Source organism: Pistacia vera, unplaced genomic scaffold (genome assembly GCF_008641045.1).
Source record: "Pistacia vera cultivar Batoury unplaced genomic scaffold, PisVer_v2 Contig1144, whole genome shotgun sequence".
Lineage (NCBI taxonomy): Eukaryota > Viridiplantae > Streptophyta > Magnoliopsida > Sapindales > Anacardiaceae > Pistacia > Pistacia vera.
In genome coordinates this window covers 540217-556578 of record NW_022195187.1, presented here as the reverse complement: position 1 = coordinate 556578, position 16362 = coordinate 540217, and the positions used below count along the sequence as shown (strand labels likewise).

The following is a 16362-nucleotide window of genomic DNA, read 5'->3' as shown; positions in this document are numbered from 1 at the left end:
AGATTGTTGGAGAAAACTGTAACTATGTTCGATCCTTTTTTACCGGCATTTTCGTGTGCGTTTAAATCACGCTGCATATCTCATATTACTCTGCATGAATAGTTAATTAAAAAGTTAATAAATTTAATATAATATAAATACGTAACACAATTGTAAAAATTTTCACTTAAAATAAAAGAAAAAAACAATATAGTAAAGTAAATCAAAATCATTCTAATTATCTTATTAATTCCAACATTAAATTAGTTAAATGCCATTTATCTATTAATTTTTTTATATTTTAAACTTCCAAATATCTAGTAGAGAGTCTCATGAGGTTAATCTGGTGGTCAAGAAGGTTTACTCATTTCATTGACTTTCTGGGTTTAAACCACTTTAGCGTCACCTACCACATTTATAGTTTATCTGAAACATTAAACTTGTAAGGTGTTCAATAGACTCCAGAAATTAGTTGACATGCATAAACTGGTTTAGATACCTAGTATAACAGAAATTCCTTTGTCTATCATAAATTGTTACTGAACGGTTAAAATTTTAAATGTTATGAGTTAATAAATATTATTAAATTATTATTTTAACATTTAAAACTTAACAATAGATTTATATCATTTCAAAAACCTTAAAAAGATTTTGATCGTTGTATAATATCTTGGGAGATAAATGTCATTACAGTATACATCTGTATTGTTTCTAAAAATACAATAATTATAGTTATAAGTAATTAATTATATAATTTTGAAATCAAATAAATAGGCTTAATGGCTCTTCTCTATCTAAAACCATGGCAAGTTGTGGACTTGTGGTAGAGAAAAGATTGTTGCAATAATAGTGGAAACAAAAACAAAGGATTTAAGTAGTCCACAGAAAAATATAAAAGCAAGAATTAATAAAAAAAAAAACCATTAAAATAATAAGCAAATTAGGAAACAAACAAGAACGTGTGTTAATAACGAAGAAAGAAGCCCGACATTTCCTCTGCTCTACGTCACATTCACATAACCACAAACATCCCTCTCTCTTTCTTCTTAATTAAATCCTCCATATTTGAACCTTTCTTCTCCATCTATATTTATACAAAAAGTTCATTTTTTTTTAATCATAAAACATGCAGCATTATTAAAAAATAAATAAATAGCCCACCGTGTCTGTCTCTCTGTCCTCTCGTATCTGAAGCTTACTTAGATCAACCTGCAACTCCTAAGAATAAGTCAAAGAGAGCCGAGAAGAGATTTTCCAAAAAGCTTTTCGTTATTTAAAAAAAAATAAAATTTAGGTGAATATATAAAAAATATAATTATTAAATAAATAATATTCAATACCAGCTTAGCTCGGTTTCTGATCTTTCGATGGACTCCGATTTCTGGACCTCTCGTCTGGCCGCTGCCAAGCATCAATACACGTTGCAGCATCATCATCAGAGCTCGCACCTTGGTTCGTTTAGCCTTTTATATGGATCTATTTGTTAATTTTTTCTCTTCTTATGTTTTTTTCTTTAATTTTAAATATTATTTTATGGTTTTAGATCGGTTGAGCATAGATGATTTTGAGGTAGAAGATGAGTTACGGCCTGATTTCCCATGTCCATATTGTTACGAGGATTTCGATATCGCGTCGCTCTGTTCGCATCTTGAAGATGAACACTCGTGCGAGTCAAAAGTTACGGTAAGTGGTTTGTTTTATTTTGCTTTAAGTAAAAAGAGAATCTTTATGTGTTTCTGTTTTTGGACAAAACAACATGGTTTTTATGTCTAAGACTTGTTACATGTTCTTGGTTTCTTGATTTGGTATTTAGCTGTCCTTGTTTGATCTATCTTTTTATTGGGTGTTACTGATATTGGTAAAAATTGTGTTTGACCCTATGATTCATAGCTTTTTTTTTTTTTTTTTTTTCGTGGGGCAGGGGTAAGGGGTATTTGATAGTTCATTCTTGCAGATGTTTTCCTGAAATTTTTTATTTTCTGTTTATAGCTGGAGACTAGAACCAATGATTTGTTTCTATGGTTATATATAATATGTCCTAGCTGAATGGATCCTTGTTCTTATTTCTTTTCCTTTTTCGGGATAATAAATGGTTGTTTTTCATTTGTGCATAATGGAGTATGGAGAAAGAGCAAAAGTTCGATTTGCTATATCATACTGTGATGATGAAGAACAAAATCATAAATGAGATTAGGTTGTCTTCTGTGGTGCCTTATTTGTTTTATTAACAGTCCTTGGAGTTGGAAATGCACCGCAGAATACTATCTCAAATTGTTGGCAGAATTGTTCTAATCATGTATTTTGATGTGGAAGATATATAACCTCCACAGTTGTAATTGAGTTGCGACTTTTCCTTTATGTCTCATTGATGAAATAAAATAATAAAACGAGTAATGTGAACTATGAATGAAGAAGTTTTAGCTTTCCAGAATGTATGAGAATACTGCAGGCTGCTCAAGCCACTCAGATCAATGATGGAAATAAAAGAGGGCTCTTAAAGGAAGCACGTGATATGGAAGATCTAATTTTAAGATAGCATACATGGGGCTCTTTAAGAACGAAAGTAATTGGAGGAGTTGTGTTTGAAAATGCATGTCAAAGATATCATCAACAATTACTAGATGTTGCATAAGGTGTTCTAACAGATTTCGTATGAGTGTATGCCTTTTAGTCTATAATGATTCATGCAGAAGAAAAGCAATTGTAACTCACTTATATATCGTGTGAACACAATGAGGTGAATGGTCCTTATTGAAAAGATAGATAAGAGTCTTGACTCTTGAGCACTACCTCTTTCTTTTTTTGAAAATAGAGGGTCCTTATTTTTTATGGTCACAGTGAGCAGGAGTATCGAATGGCCTTGCTCAATACAATTTTCTGGGCATGTTGGTATAGCTCTAATAATATCACCATCTGCCTTTCATCTGTCTTTTCAGACCCCTTTATATTTGTTATGCTCAAGCCTGTTTAGGATGATCTCAAGAGTAGTGCGAGACTTGTTGAGATAAGATATATTTCTTAGGCGCTTTTTAGAGAAGGATAAATTTAAATTATTGAAGTGGATGCTTTCAAGTTGAGGTTTTATCCTTTTGTATTGAATAACTATAGAGATTTGTTTTTTGAAAAGGGCAGCAGGCATAGGTTTGAAAGATTATTCACCATTAAGTGTCATTCTCTTTTTGATACTTATTTTAACTTAATGAGAATTAGGTTTCTTTTCTTCTATATAGCTTTTAGTTCATGTATGCAGATGAAAAAATCTTTTGGGAAAGAAAACAAGAGATCGCCTTAATTTTTCTCTTATCTTTATTGTTTCAAAAACTATCAGTTTGATGGAGGATAATATGTTTGACTATTTTCCAGTCCTGATTGATGGTTTCATGGTGAAAGAGTCTCATACCGTATCTATGTTTCTCATGCAGGTATGCCCTATTTGCTCTGTTAAAGTTGCAAGGGACATGTTAAGTCATATTACTCTGCAACATGGACACCTATTCAAGATATCCTTTACAATGGAAACTTCCATGAATTCGTGTTTCTTTTTATGATTTTGAAGAATTATGTGTAACAATGTCTGGATATATTTATGGATGAAACTTAATTCCTTTTTCAGTTCTCTTTAACTGAAGATTACTTACAGAGACGTCGTAGATTACGTAGAGTTGCAATTCCTAGCAGTCAAGCATTGTCTCTTCTGGGCCGAGATCTCAGGGAAGCTCATCTTCAAGTGCTTTTAGGGGGTGGTGGATATCGGTCAAACAATACGAATGTGTCTAACGCGGCAACTGATCCTTTCCTTTCATCACTTATTTTGAATTTCCCTTCATCTGAAGTAGAGGAAATTTCAAAATCTGTTGTAACAAGTGCTGAGGACACTGCTGCAAAGAATCCAGCACCAACACATATCTGGAAATCAAGGTACTACTTTTTAACCCTTGTTCTTGCTATATACCAGGTGCTCCAAGGATGTTCATCAAGTATATCCATCCAGCTTCTAATCATCAAGGCAACAAAGAGATCAAAAGCATTTTAACCTCTTTTAATTCTTTTATCATTTGATTTAAGATCCATTTAATATGGGTCAGTATGGCACAACTATGGTGACCACTTCGTGGATGCCATTGACATGACATACTCACACAGATCTCCTTGAATGCCATTGACCTCCATAGAAACATGTTGACCTCCTTGCCCATGAATAAGGATCTTAGTAACCAAACACTTGATGAAAGCTTACTTCAGTGAGAAATTTACATGATTGACTTATTCAATGGTTATACACTGGTCAGTAACATTTTCTTGCCACATTTCAGAAATATATTGAGATAGGAAACTTATGTCCTTCATTGTTAAACTTATTTTTTGTGTGACTTATGCTATATATATTATATAATTTGTCTAGTCGCTGACCAACTGTTGTTTAGAACTTTTGGGTGCATGGGTTTGGGTTTTGCAATTAGCGCCATTCATGTTTAGATAGCTTACAAGCACTCACTAGTTCTGCAGTTGCTTGATAATCTAGACTATTTAGTCAAATCAGAAATCAGTGATTCGGGAACCTATATGATGAACAAGCATTGATCCTTTAGTTTATGCGCAATGCATTCCTGAGCACCTTTGACAACTGTCCTTAGAATTTAAATTTAAATTTTAACCTGTCTCTCTCTCTCTCTCCCTCCCTTTCTCTTTCTGTTTTGCTCTCCTCTTCTCTTTCTTACAGTTTTGATCCCTCTTTGAGTCACGAAGAGCGGGAAAAAAGGATGAGACAAGCTGCCGGGAGAGCTGGTTTTGTGCAAGATCTAGTGCTCACAACTCTGTTGAACGACTAATGGAAACAGTAAGTTGCTTTAAAAATAATGGAATGAGTTGTTCAAAATCTTGATATATGGGGTAATATTTGGGAGAGATTATAATGGTTTTATGTTGTTTAACAACCCAATGCATGCCTTACTGATAATATTCCCACCCTCAGCTCCTTCTCAACCTGAGATGTACTACATTCTGGAGAAACAATGGTCTTCTAATTTATTGAAATCTTCAATTAATTGTGTTGGTTGTATTTCTAGATAAAAATTTTGAACGCAAATTTTCCAGCATAGCGTCATTATGGATCCTTTCGCCCTGGTTGGTACCTGCAGAAGTGGACCAAAAGAAGAAAAAATACACAATCCTTTCAGATAATATATTAAATTATTAGCATTTTGAAATCAAAATGAATGTTATTTATTCAAGAACAATGTGGATTGATTTAATTAGTACCTTATTCCTCTTAATCCTATACTTGATTNCCCTCACCTCAAGTGTCATACTCCGCCAACTTCTTTCCAGCCAACCCCATCATCGGAAATCTTCATCGAGCCCACCATTCGACTCATCAAAGAGTTGTCTCCAATAACCCCATGCTTTCCGTCTCCGATCTCCCACCTTTCAATGCTGATTGAAGCCCCCTCTCCCTAGGATTTTTTTTTTTTTTTGTATTTTGTTTTTTATTAAAATGGTGTGATTTTTTGTGGTGGCTATTGGATTTGGAATGAGTTGGTTTGGTCGGTTGTGGTGGTTTTGGGATGGGGTGGTTTGGAATGGGCTGTAATGGTGGTTTGGAATGGGGTGCTTTGGTCAGTTGTGGGATTTGGAATAAGGTGGTTTGCCCGACTGTGGTGGTGGTGGTTTGGATGGCTGTGGTGATGGTTTGGGATAGTGTGTGGTGGAGCCGTGGAGGTTTGGAATGAGGTGAATGGCAGTTTGGTAATAGCACCCGTCAGAATCCAACAGTCACTAATTATTTTACTTTAAGGGTGGGTATTTAGAATAAATGAAATCAGGAGTATGAACTGATAATTTCACTAAACCTCAGGTGGGAATATGTAGTTTACACTATTTTTTTTTTTTTTTAATTAACAAGAGTGAGATTGAAAAGAAAAAGTAACAAAAAGATAAATGATTAACCCTTTCTAAAAAGTCAAACTAAAAAATAACCATTGATTGGGGCAATGGATACGTGTGCTGTTCCCTATGCAAGGTTACGTGGAGTGTTTTGCTTGGACAGTTTTTTTGGGCTAATTGCTTGGACAATTTGTGTAGGCTATTGGGTTGTGCTGAGTCCTTGTGTTTTGGGGGCGGGCGCGGGGGCGCCGGCCTTGTAGGATAGTTTTGCTTTCCCTAAGGCCTTCTTTTTGGTTGGGCCTTTGTGTAGAGGACAGTTAAGATTATCTAATTTGTCTAGTCGACGTGACCAACTGTTGTTAGAAACTTTTGGGTGCATGGGTTTGGGTTTGCAATCAGCGCCATTCATGTTTAGATAGCTTACAAGCACTCACTAGTTCTGCAGTTGCTTGATAATTAGACTATTTGTCAAATAAGAAATCAGTGATTCGGGAACCTATATGATGAACAAGCATTGATCCTTTAGTTTATGCGCAATGCATTCCTGAGCACCTTTGACAACTGTCCTTAGAATTTAAATTTTAACCTGTCTCTCTCTCTCTTCTCCTCCCTTTCTTTCTGTTTTGCTCCCTCTTCTCTTTCTTACAGTTTTGATCCCTCTTTGAGTCACGAAGAGCGGAGAAAAAAGGATGAGACAAGCTGCCGGGAGAGTGGTTTTGTGCAAGATCTAGTGCTCACAACTGTTGAAGACTAATGGAAACAGTAAGTTGCTTTAAAAATAGGAATGAGTTGTTCAAAATCTTGATAGTGGGTAATATTTGGGAGAGATTTAATGGTTTTATGTTGTTAACAACCAATGCATGCCTTACTGATAATATTCCCACCCTCAGTCCTTCTCAACCTGAGATGTACTACATTCGGAGAAACAATGGTTTCTAATTTATTGAAACACTTCAATTAATTGTGTGGTTGTATTTTAGATAAAAATTGAACGCAAATTTTCCAGCATAGCTCATTATGGTCCTTTCGCCTGGTTGGTACCTGCAGAAGTGGACCAAAAAGAAGAAAAAATACACAATCCTTTCAGATAATATATTAAAGTTATTAGCATTTTGAAACAAAAGAATGTGATTATGTCAAGACAATTTGTGATTGTATTAGTACCTATTCTCTTAATCCACTTACTTGATTATGCATTAGTGGTGATGAGTTAATAGTGCCACTGCTTTAAATAATGCAGTTTCTTTAATTCTCGGAAAACAGAACCTCCATTGATTCATGAAACTGTTCTATAAGTTGAAGATATGTGATTACTGAAAGTTATTTTATCATTTATCTTAGTTTGAGGGAAAATGCATTCGTTATGATTGCTTGATGCTTGTCAAATTCTTACAGAAACATGTCAACCCTTGCCCATTAAGTAGGTAACTGTTTTTTTCCTCTGCCAACAATTCTGAAAAAATCTTTCTAATGGATAAAATTATTATTGTAATAAGTTAATATTTTTTTCATTAAATTAATGAAATTTGGCGAATATATAATTTCTTTACCACTCAAGAGCTTAAAGAAAATAATGTACCTTTTAAGGAAAACATTAATTAGCTGGTGAGATGGTGACAGCGTCGGTGCTATTGAGCAGAAAAAAATTAACTATACTGAGTGTATGTTTGGATAATTTTCAGAATTCATTAAATTTTCTTAAATTAAATAAGTCATAAATTAAATTTGTGATAGTGGTGATTTTAATGTTTAAATTAAGAGAGTAAACTTTATTAGCCGTTGGTAACTCTTAGGGTTCTCTTCGATGTATTTTTGGATTATTCAAATCCCAGTTTTTGATCATTTTAAGCCCAATTAATACGTTAATCAATCAAACATCGAATAATGATAAAGGACGAATTTGACACGAACACTTAAAGATGACAGTGACAAAATTATGGTCAGTAAGTGAAACACTTTCGGCCACACAGATGGCAAACAATGTTCAACTATGGGTCAATTCTCGTTGATTGTTCATAATGAGAAGTGAAAAAAGCAGTACCAAACAAAAGAAAAGCCCAGACACAACCAGTAGTTGCTTAAACACTATTTAAAAGACTTAAGTTAGTTGTGACGGCGGGTCGGTGAGTGAGTGGATGGATAATCCTACCTTTATATGAAAGATGAAAAGAAGGAAAAAGAATGGGAGATAAAAGGCAACATCGCTAGTCAGTAAAGTCGGCCCTCAATCCAACTTAAAAATTGCTCCTCTAGTCTCCACGCACGCCAAGATTCCAATTCCTACAGCTCAGCTGCATCAATCTCTATCAACCCACAAAAATCATGGGTAATATCTTCATTCTCTGAACAGTATTGTTGAAAACTGTTTCGAGAATTGGATATGGAGTTGATGAGCACCGCTATTAAAATAGATGAAACAAATATTCCTCCTTGGAGAATAAGTCCAAGCAAGTATAAAAATTCTGGTCTCCTAACAATATACAATATACAGCTTTTTTCTAATCAAATCGACCCACCAAAGTTAATAATAACGGGTACAGGGATACCATCTGATCTTATTATATATTGAAGGTTTGATCTTTGTGTGGTTGAGGTGATCAAATGATGGTGGAGTATTTGTGCTGGGTTGTACAGGATTGGGGTGTTCCTCTCACGGAGCCAACTTTTTTTCCAGTTCTTTCCCAGCACTCGCCGTTCGTTCTCTCAGGTATGCACATATATCTTTACACCTCGATTCTCTTGTTGTTCCATGATAAAGATTATTTCGGATTAAGTTTGTAGAAATTCATTTTAACTGTTCATTGTCTTCTGTTCTTATGATTAACTTCTATTTTATATTCTTCCTTGAACTTTATTGAAAAAAAAGTTTTTGTTGACATCAAGTGATCTCGTCTTGAAATATTTTCCTAAAGAAGCATAAACTCTACAGTTCTTTTCTTTACATAATAATGGCAAGATAAATTGAGCTGATCTGCAAATGTTTCGATTGGTATCAGTTTTTCGGGATTTGTTGGTGGTAGACCAGAAGAAGAAGAGTAAGTAAGAGATAATTAATTAGTTTCGTCACGCAAAAACCAATGAAGATGGAGCACATTTGTAAAATGATTTGAAATCTTGTGAAGCTGGTACTGCATGGAGAAGCAACAAAAATAAAATGGAAGGATTGATGTATAATATCAGCACAGCCAACCACTCTGTATATATTGTAATAATCCTTTTAATCTCTTGTTGCTTCCATTATACTTTAATAGAAGTAATATGTTCGATGGTACATTGCGGCAGTGAGAATTTATGAAAGCGAAAATCAAGAGATGTGAAGATGGTAATTGGATTGTTTGGTGATCAGTTCTTCAAAAGAATGACAAGTGAATAAATGAAAACAGAGAGTTGATATATATGAGCTGCACTTGGGTTGTTGAAGTTGAAATTTCAATTTTTTTAGGTGAGTAATTGAAAATACATCAAGCCAGTGAGAAATCCAAACAAAACTGTAAGTTGAAGTCCAGATAACCCCTTGGTTCGTCCTTATGCTAGGCTACCATGGGTGGATTGTTATGTTAATGTCATTAACCAAACATATTTAACATGAAGGTAATATTAGATTGTAATGTTATTGATCATGATGATTTGTATAAAGATGTATGTATTCTGACAAGATGACCTAATTTGTTGTTAAAATAGTGACTTACTGAAATGATTTTTCGTATTCTTTACGAGAATTGGAACAAATTCACTCAAACTTTATCATCTAATAAGAGGTAATTAAGATGAAAGTTATAGGCATCAACAAAGTTGATGAAATTGCATAGAAATGTGAGGATATATCATCTTCTGCAACAATCTTACTCATCATTATTGTACAAAAAAACACAAGGTGCTATCATTTTCCAGGCATTACATGACTTTCCATTGATTAGAAAGTCTCATAATAATATTTTACTAATTTCATGAGTGATAATTACAAGATGATTATTTCTATTTAAAACCCCATTTTTTTTGAGTAAAGGACATTATTCCCACCCGAGGTAGCAAATCCCAAGTTAATACCTTGGTTTATTTATTCCAAATACTCACCTAAGAACACCATTTTCATTATATAACAGTAAAATGGTTAAAATGGTAATTTATTATAACAATATTATTTTCTTCCTGCCTCTCCCCATCTTCTTATTCTTCCTTCCCATTTCCTATCTCCGCCTCCTCTCCCCATTCTTCTCCCACACCTCCTCATCCATCTCTCTTTTCCCTCCATTACCGCGGCTTCATCCCCTACCTCATCAAAACCCATACACCCCTTCGCACTAGCTGCCATTCGCCAGTCGTCCCGACCCTTTTTGGCACTTTTTGGTGACGAAATTGCCCCACTATCCACTTTTCCGACTTCTCGGCGGCTCACCAACCAAACCCACTACACCCCCCCCCCCCCCCCCCCCCTTTTCACCCTCAGCGTTAAGGGGGTATTTGATAGTTCATTCTTGCAGATGTTTTCCTGAAATTTTTTATTTTCTTCCTGAAATTTTTTATTTTCTGTTTATAGCTGGAGACTAGAACCAATGATTTGTTTCTATGGTTATATATAATATGTCCTAGCTGAATGGATCCTTGTTCTTATTTCTTTTCCTTTTTCGGGATAAATAATGGTTGTTTTTCATTTGTGCATAATGGAGTAGTGGAGAAAGAGCAAAAGTTCGATTTGCTATATCATACTGTGATGATGAAGAACAAAATCATAAATGAGATTAGGTTGTCTTCTGTGGTGCCTTATTTGTTTTATTAAACAGTCCTTGGAGTTGGAAATGCACCGCAGAATACCATCTCAAATTGTTGGCAGAATTGTTCTAATCTTGTATTTTGATGTGGAAGATATATAACCTCCACAGTTGTAATTGAGTTGCGACTTTTCCTTTATGTCTCATTGATGAAATAAAATAATAAAACGAGTAATGTGAACTATGAATGAAGAAGTTTTAGCTTTCCAGAATGTATGAGAATACTGCAGGCTGCTCAAGCCACTCAGATCAATGATGGAAATAAAAGAGGGCTCTTAAAGGAAGCACGTGATATGGAAGATCTAATTTTAAGATAGCATACATGGGGCTCTTTAAGAACGAAAGTAATTGGAGGAGTTGTGTTTGAAAATGCATATCAAAGATGTCATCAACAATTACTAGATGTTGCATAAGGTGATCTAACAGACTTCGTATGAGTGTATGCCTTTTAGTCTATACTGATTCATGCAGAAGAAAAGCAATTGTAACTCACTTATATATCATGTGAACGCAATGAGGTGAATGGTCCTTATTGAAAAGATAGATAAGAGTCTTGACTCTTGAGCACTACCTCTTTCTTTTTTTGAAAACAGAGGGTCCTTATTTTTTATGGTCACAGTGGGCAGGAGTATCGAATGGCCTTGCTCAATACAATTTTCTGGGCATGTTGGTATAGCTCTAATAATATCACCGTCTGCCTTTCATCTGTCTTTTCAGACCCCTTTATATTTATTATGCTCAAGCCTGTTTAGGATGATCTCAAGAGTAGTGGGAGACTTGTTGAGATAAGATATATTTCTTAGGCGCTTTTTAGAGAAGGATAAATTTAAATTATTGAAGTGGATGCTTTCAAGTTGAGGTTTTATCCTTTTGTATTGAATAACTATAGAGATTTGTTTTTTGAAAAGGGCAGCAGGCATAGGTTTGAAAGATTATTCACCATTAAGTGTCATTCTCTTTTTGATACTTATTTTAACTTAATGAGAATTAGGTTTCTTTTCTTCTATATAGCTTTTAGTTCATGTATGCAGATGAAAAAATCTTTTGGGAAAGAAAACAAGAGATCGCCTTAATTTTTCTCTTATCTTTATTGTTTCAAAAACTATCAGTTTGATGGAGGATAATATGTTTGACTATTTTCCAGTCCTGATTGATGGTTTCATGGTGAAAGAGTCTCATACCGTATCTATGTTTCTCATGCAGGTATGCCCTATTTGCTCTGTTAAAGTTGCAAGGGACATGTTAAGTCATATTACTCTGCAACATGGACACCTATTCAAGATATCCTTTACAATGGAAACTTCCATGAATTCGTGTTTCTTTTTATGATTTTGAAGAATTATGTGTAACAATGTCTGGATATATTTATGGATGAAACTTAATTCCTTTTTCAGTTCTCTTTAACTGAAGATTACTTACAGAGACGTCGTAGATTACGTAGAGTTGCAATTCCTAGCAGTCAAGCATTGTCTCTTCTGGGCCGAGATCTCAGGGAAGCTCATCTTCAAGTGCTTTTAGGGGGTGGTGGATATCGGTCAAACAATACGAATGTGTCTAACGCGGCAACTGATCCTTTCCTTTCATCACTTATTTTGAATTTCCCTTCATCTGAAGTAGAGGAAATTTCAAAATCTGTTGTAACAAGTGCTGAGGACACTGCTGCAAAGAATCCAGCACCAACACATATCTGGAAATCAAGGTACTACTTTTTAACCCTTGTTCTTGCTATATAACAGGTGCTCCAAGGATGGTCATCAAGTATATCCATCCAGCTTCTAATCATCAAGGCAACAAAGAGATCAAAAGCATTTTAACATCTTTTAATTCTTTTATCATTTGATTTAAGATCCATTTAATATGGGTAAGTATGGCACAACTATGGTGACCACTTCGTGGATGCCATTGACATGACATACTCACACAGATCTCCTTGAATGCCATTGACCTCCATAGAAACATATTGACCTCCTTGCCCATGAATAAGAATCTTAGTAACCAAACACTTGATGAAAGCTTAGTTCAGTGAGAAATTTACATGATTGACTTATTCAATTGTTATACACTGGGCAGATACATTTTCTTGCCACATTTCTGAAATATATTGAGATAGGAAACTTATGTCCTTCATTGTTAAACTTATGTTTTGCGTGACTTATGCTATATATATTATATAATTTGTCTAGTCGCTGACCAACTGTTGTTTAGAACTTTTGGGTGCATGGGTTTGGGTTTGCAATCAGCGCCATTCATGTTTAGATAGCTTACAAGCACTCACTAGTTCTGCAGTTGCTTGATAATCTAGACTATTCAGTCAAATAAGAAATCAGTGATTCGGGAACCTATATGATGAACAAGCATTGATCCTTTAGTTTATGCGCAATGCATTCCTGAGCACCTTTGACAACTGTCCTTAGAATTTAAATTTAAATTTTAACCTGTCTCTCTCTCTCTCTCCCTCCCTTTCTCTTTCTGTTTTGCTCTCCTCTTCTCTTTCTTACAGTTTTGATCCCTCTTTGAGTCACGAAGAGCGGGAAAAAAGGATGAGACAAGCTGCCGGGAGAGCTGGTTTTGTGCAAGATCTAGTGCTCACAACTCTGTTGAACGACTAATGGAAACAGTAAGTTGCTTTAAAAATAATGGAATGAGTTGTTCAAAATCTTGATAAATGGGGTAATATTTGGGAGAGATTATAATGGTTTTATGTTGTTTAACAACCCAATGCATGCCTTACTGATAATATTCCCACCCTCAGCTCCTTCTCAACCTGAGATGTACTACATTCTGGAGAAACAATGGTCTTCTAATTTATTGAAACCTTCAATTAATTGTGTTGGTTGTATTTCTAGATAAAAATTTTGAACGCAAATTTTCCAGCATAGCGTCATTATGGATCCTTTCGCCCTGGTTGGTACCTGCAGAAGTGGACCAAAAGAAGAAAAAATACACAATCCTTTCAGATAATATATTAAATTATTAGCATTTTGAAATCAAAATGAATGTTATTTATTCAAGAACAATGTGGATTGATTTAATTAGTACCTTATTCCTCTTAATCCTATACTTGATTATGCATTAGTTGGTGATTGATTTAACTAGTGCCACCTGCTTTAAATAATGCAGTTTCCTTTAATTCTCGGAACAACAGAACCCCATGTGATTCCTGAAAGCTGTTCCTATAAGTTGAAAGATATGTCTGATTACTGAAAAGTTATTTTATCATTTATCTTAGTTTGAGGGAAAATGACATTCGTTATGATTGCTTGATGCTTGTCAAATTCTTACAGAACATGTCAACCCTTGCCCATTAAGTAGGTAACTGTTTTTTTCCTCTGCCAACATTCTGAAAAAATCTTTTCTAATGGATAAAATTTATTTATTGTAATAAGTTAATATTTTTGTTTTCATTAAATTAATGAAATTTGGCGAATATTATTAATTTCTTTACCACTCAAGAGCTTAAAGAAAATAATGTACCTTTTAAGGAAAACATTAATTAGTTGGTGAGATGGTGACAGCAGTCGGTGCTATTGAGCAGAAAAAAATTCTAACTATCGACTTAATGAATTGTTTTTTAATATTTTTATCGGTGTAGTTTGGACTAATTTTCAGAATTCATTAAATATTCTATAAATCTAAATAAGTCATAAATTAAATTTGTGATAGGTGATTTTAATGTTTAAATCTAGAGAGAGTAAACTTTATTGGCCGTTGGTTAACTCTTTAGGGTTCTCTTCTATGTATTTTTGGATTATTCAAATCCCAGTTTTTGATCATTTTAAGCCCAATTAATGACGTTAATCAATCAAACATCCAGAATAAGATAAAGGACGAATTTGACACGAACACTTAAAGATGACAGTGACAAATATTATAGTCAGTAAGTGAAACTCTTTCGGCCACACACATGGTAAACAATGTTCAACTATGGGTCAATTCTCGTTGATTGTTCATAATGAGAAGTGAAAACCAAGCCAGTACCAAACAAAAGAAAAGCCAGTAAGACACAACCAGTAGTTGCTTAAACACTATTTAAAAGACTTAAGTTAGTTGTGACGACGGGTCGGTGAGTGAGTGGATGGATAATCCTTACCTATTTATGATAAAGATGAAAAAAAGGAAAAACGAATGGAAGATAAAAGGCAACATCGCTAGTCAGTAAAGTCGGTCCTCAATCCAACTTAAAGTATTGCTCCTCTAGTCTCCACGCACGCCAAGATTCCAATTCCTGCAGCTCAGCTGCATCAATCTCTATCAACCCACAAAAATCATGTGGTAATATCTTCATTCTCTGAACAGTATTGTTGAAAACTGTTTCGAGAGATTGGATATGGATGTTGACATGAGCACCGCTATTAAAATATGATGAAACAAATATTCTCCTCCTTGGAGAATAAGTCCAAGCAAGTATAAAAATTCTGGTCTCCCTTAACAATATACAATATACAGCTTTTTTCTAATCAAATCGACCCACCAAAGTTAATAATAACGGGTACAGGGATACCATCTGATCTTATTATATATTGAAGGTTTGATCTTTGTGTTGGTTGAGGTGATCAAATGATGGTGGAGTTATTTGTGCTGGGTTGTACAGGAATTGTGGTGTTCCTTCACGGAGCCAACTTTTTCTTCCATGTTCTTTCCCAGCACCTCGCCGTTCGTTCTCTCAGGTATGCACATATATCTTTACACCTCGATTCTCTTTTGTTGTTCCATGATAAAGATTATTTCGGATTAAGTTTGTAGAAATTCATCATTTTAACTGTTCATTGTCTTCTGTTTCTTATGATTAACTTCTATTTTATATTCTTCCTTTGAACCTTCTTGAAAAAAAGTTTTTGTTGACATCAAGTGATCTCAGTATTGAAATATTTTCCTCAAAGAAGCATAAACTCTACAGTTCTTTTCTTTACATTAATATATGGCAAGATAAATTGAGCCTGATCTGCAAATGTTTTCGATTGGTTTCAGTTTTCTGGGATTTGTTGGCTGGTAGACCAGAAGAAGAAGAGTAAGTAAGAGATAGTTAATTAGTTTCGTCACGCAAAAACCAATGAAGATGGAGCACATTTGTAAAATGATTTATGAAATCTTGTAGAAGCTGGTACTGTCACTGGAGAAGCAACAAAAATAAAATGGAAGGATTGATGTATTGAAATTCAGGCACAACCAACCACTCTTGTTATATATTGTAATAATCCTTTAATCTTCTTGTTGCTTCCATTATTCCTTTTAATAGAATAATATGTTCGATGTTTCATTGNTTTTCAAACATATTAGAAATTTAAAATAATTTAATCCATTGTAAATCATCATTCAGTGTGCATTATTAGAAAGGAAGATACACATTTTTATCACCTTTGAAAAACCTACCGTTTCTTTTATAAAGAATTTAAGAATTAGAAATTTTGATACAAACGTGTTTGTCTACTATCTTTAATTATTGATTTTATATTCTAAAATTTATGTGTTGATTTTTTTGATATATTATTGATTATGATTGAATTCTAGTCTTATTGATGATTAAATGCTGGTAGAATTCATGTATAATTTTCTTAAATTATCATCTCCACCACATCAACAGTTCAGAGATCGATTGAAACTTAGAACTGTCACTGAACTTTATCATTAACCTTACTGACAAACGAAAGAAACGCAACAGAATTAACTTCGACTGTAAGTTGCCATGGCTAATTGGCTTGGACAGCTTTGGTTAGGCAGCTCATTAATCTCT

General features: G+C 34.4%; 2 protein-coding genes and 1 long non-coding RNA gene across 5 annotated transcripts; all 3 read left to right on the top strand.

The window, feature by feature from the left end:
- The first annotated feature begins 995 nt into the window (after positions 1–995).
- LOC116145051 (protein DEHYDRATION-INDUCED 19 homolog 4-like) lies at positions 996–5242 on the top strand. Of its 2 annotated transcripts, XM_031430503.1 has the most exons (6): positions 996–1431; positions 1523–1662; positions 3402–3479; positions 3614–3897; positions 4700–4816; positions 5074–5242. In XM_031430503.1, exons 1-5 carry the CDS (start codon positions 1347–1349, stop codon positions 4806–4808), a joined length of 696 nt encoding a protein of 231 aa, XP_031286363.1. In that variant the 5' UTR covers positions 996–1346; the 3' UTR covers positions 4809–4816; positions 5074–5242. The 2 variants fall into 2 exon arrangements, with proteins under 2 accessions (XP_031286363.1, XP_031286361.1); XM_031430501.1 differs by lacking the exon at positions 5074–5242 and having other exon boundaries at positions 997–1431; positions 4700–5038.
- A 6487-nt stretch (positions 5243–11729) lies between these two features.
- Positions 11730–13713, top strand: LOC116145235 (protein DEHYDRATION-INDUCED 19-like). Of its 2 annotated transcripts, XM_031430678.1 has the most exons (4): positions 11730–11912; positions 12047–12330; positions 13132–13248; positions 13506–13713. In XM_031430678.1, the coding sequence occupies exons 1-3, from the start codon at positions 11745–11747 to the stop codon at positions 13238–13240; spliced, it is 561 nt and encodes a 186-aa protein (XP_031286538.1). In that variant the 5' UTR covers positions 11730–11744; the 3' UTR covers positions 13241–13248; positions 13506–13713. The 2 variants fall into 2 exon arrangements, with proteins under 2 accessions (XP_031286538.1, XP_031286529.1); XM_031430669.1 differs by lacking the exon at positions 13506–13713 and having other exon boundaries at positions 13132–13470.
- Positions 13714–14786: 1073 nt separating this feature from the next.
- On the top strand, positions 14787–15888 carry LOC116145522. The gene is made up of 2 exons (XR_004130385.1): positions 14787–15298; positions 15600–15888. It is a non-coding gene; the product is annotated as an uncharacterized LOC116145522 (long non-coding RNA).
- The last annotated feature ends 474 nt before the right edge of the window (positions 15889–16362 follow it).

What these genes read in the sequence shown, in the direction of transcription:
- LOC116145051 (XM_031430503.1), top strand. Translation starts at nt 1,347, where the DNA reads ATGGACTCCGATTTCTGGACCTCTCGTCTGGCCGCTGCCAAGCATCAA. An exon ending in CGTGCGAGTCAAAAGTTACG is followed by an intron (nt 1,663 to 3,401) that starts GTAAGTGGTTTG and finishes TTTCTCATGCAG; the next exon opens with GTATGCCCTATTTGCTCTGT. An exon ending in AACATGGACACCTATTCAAG is followed by an intron (nt 3,480 to 3,613) that starts ATATCCTTTACA and finishes ACTGAAGATTAC; the next exon opens with TTACAGAGACGTCGTAGATT.
- LOC116145235 (XM_031430678.1), top strand. Translation starts at nt 11,745, where the DNA reads ATGGAGGATAATATGTTTGACTATTTTCCAGTCCTGATTGATGGTTTC. An exon ending in AACATGGACACCTATTCAAG is followed by an intron (nt 11,913 to 12,046) that starts ATATCCTTTACA and finishes ACTGAAGATTAC; the next exon opens with TTACAGAGACGTCGTAGATT. An exon ending in ACACATATCTGGAAATCAAG is followed by an intron (nt 12,331 to 13,131) that starts GTACTACTTTTT and finishes TCTTTCTTACAG; the next exon opens with TTTTGATCCCTCTTTGAGTC.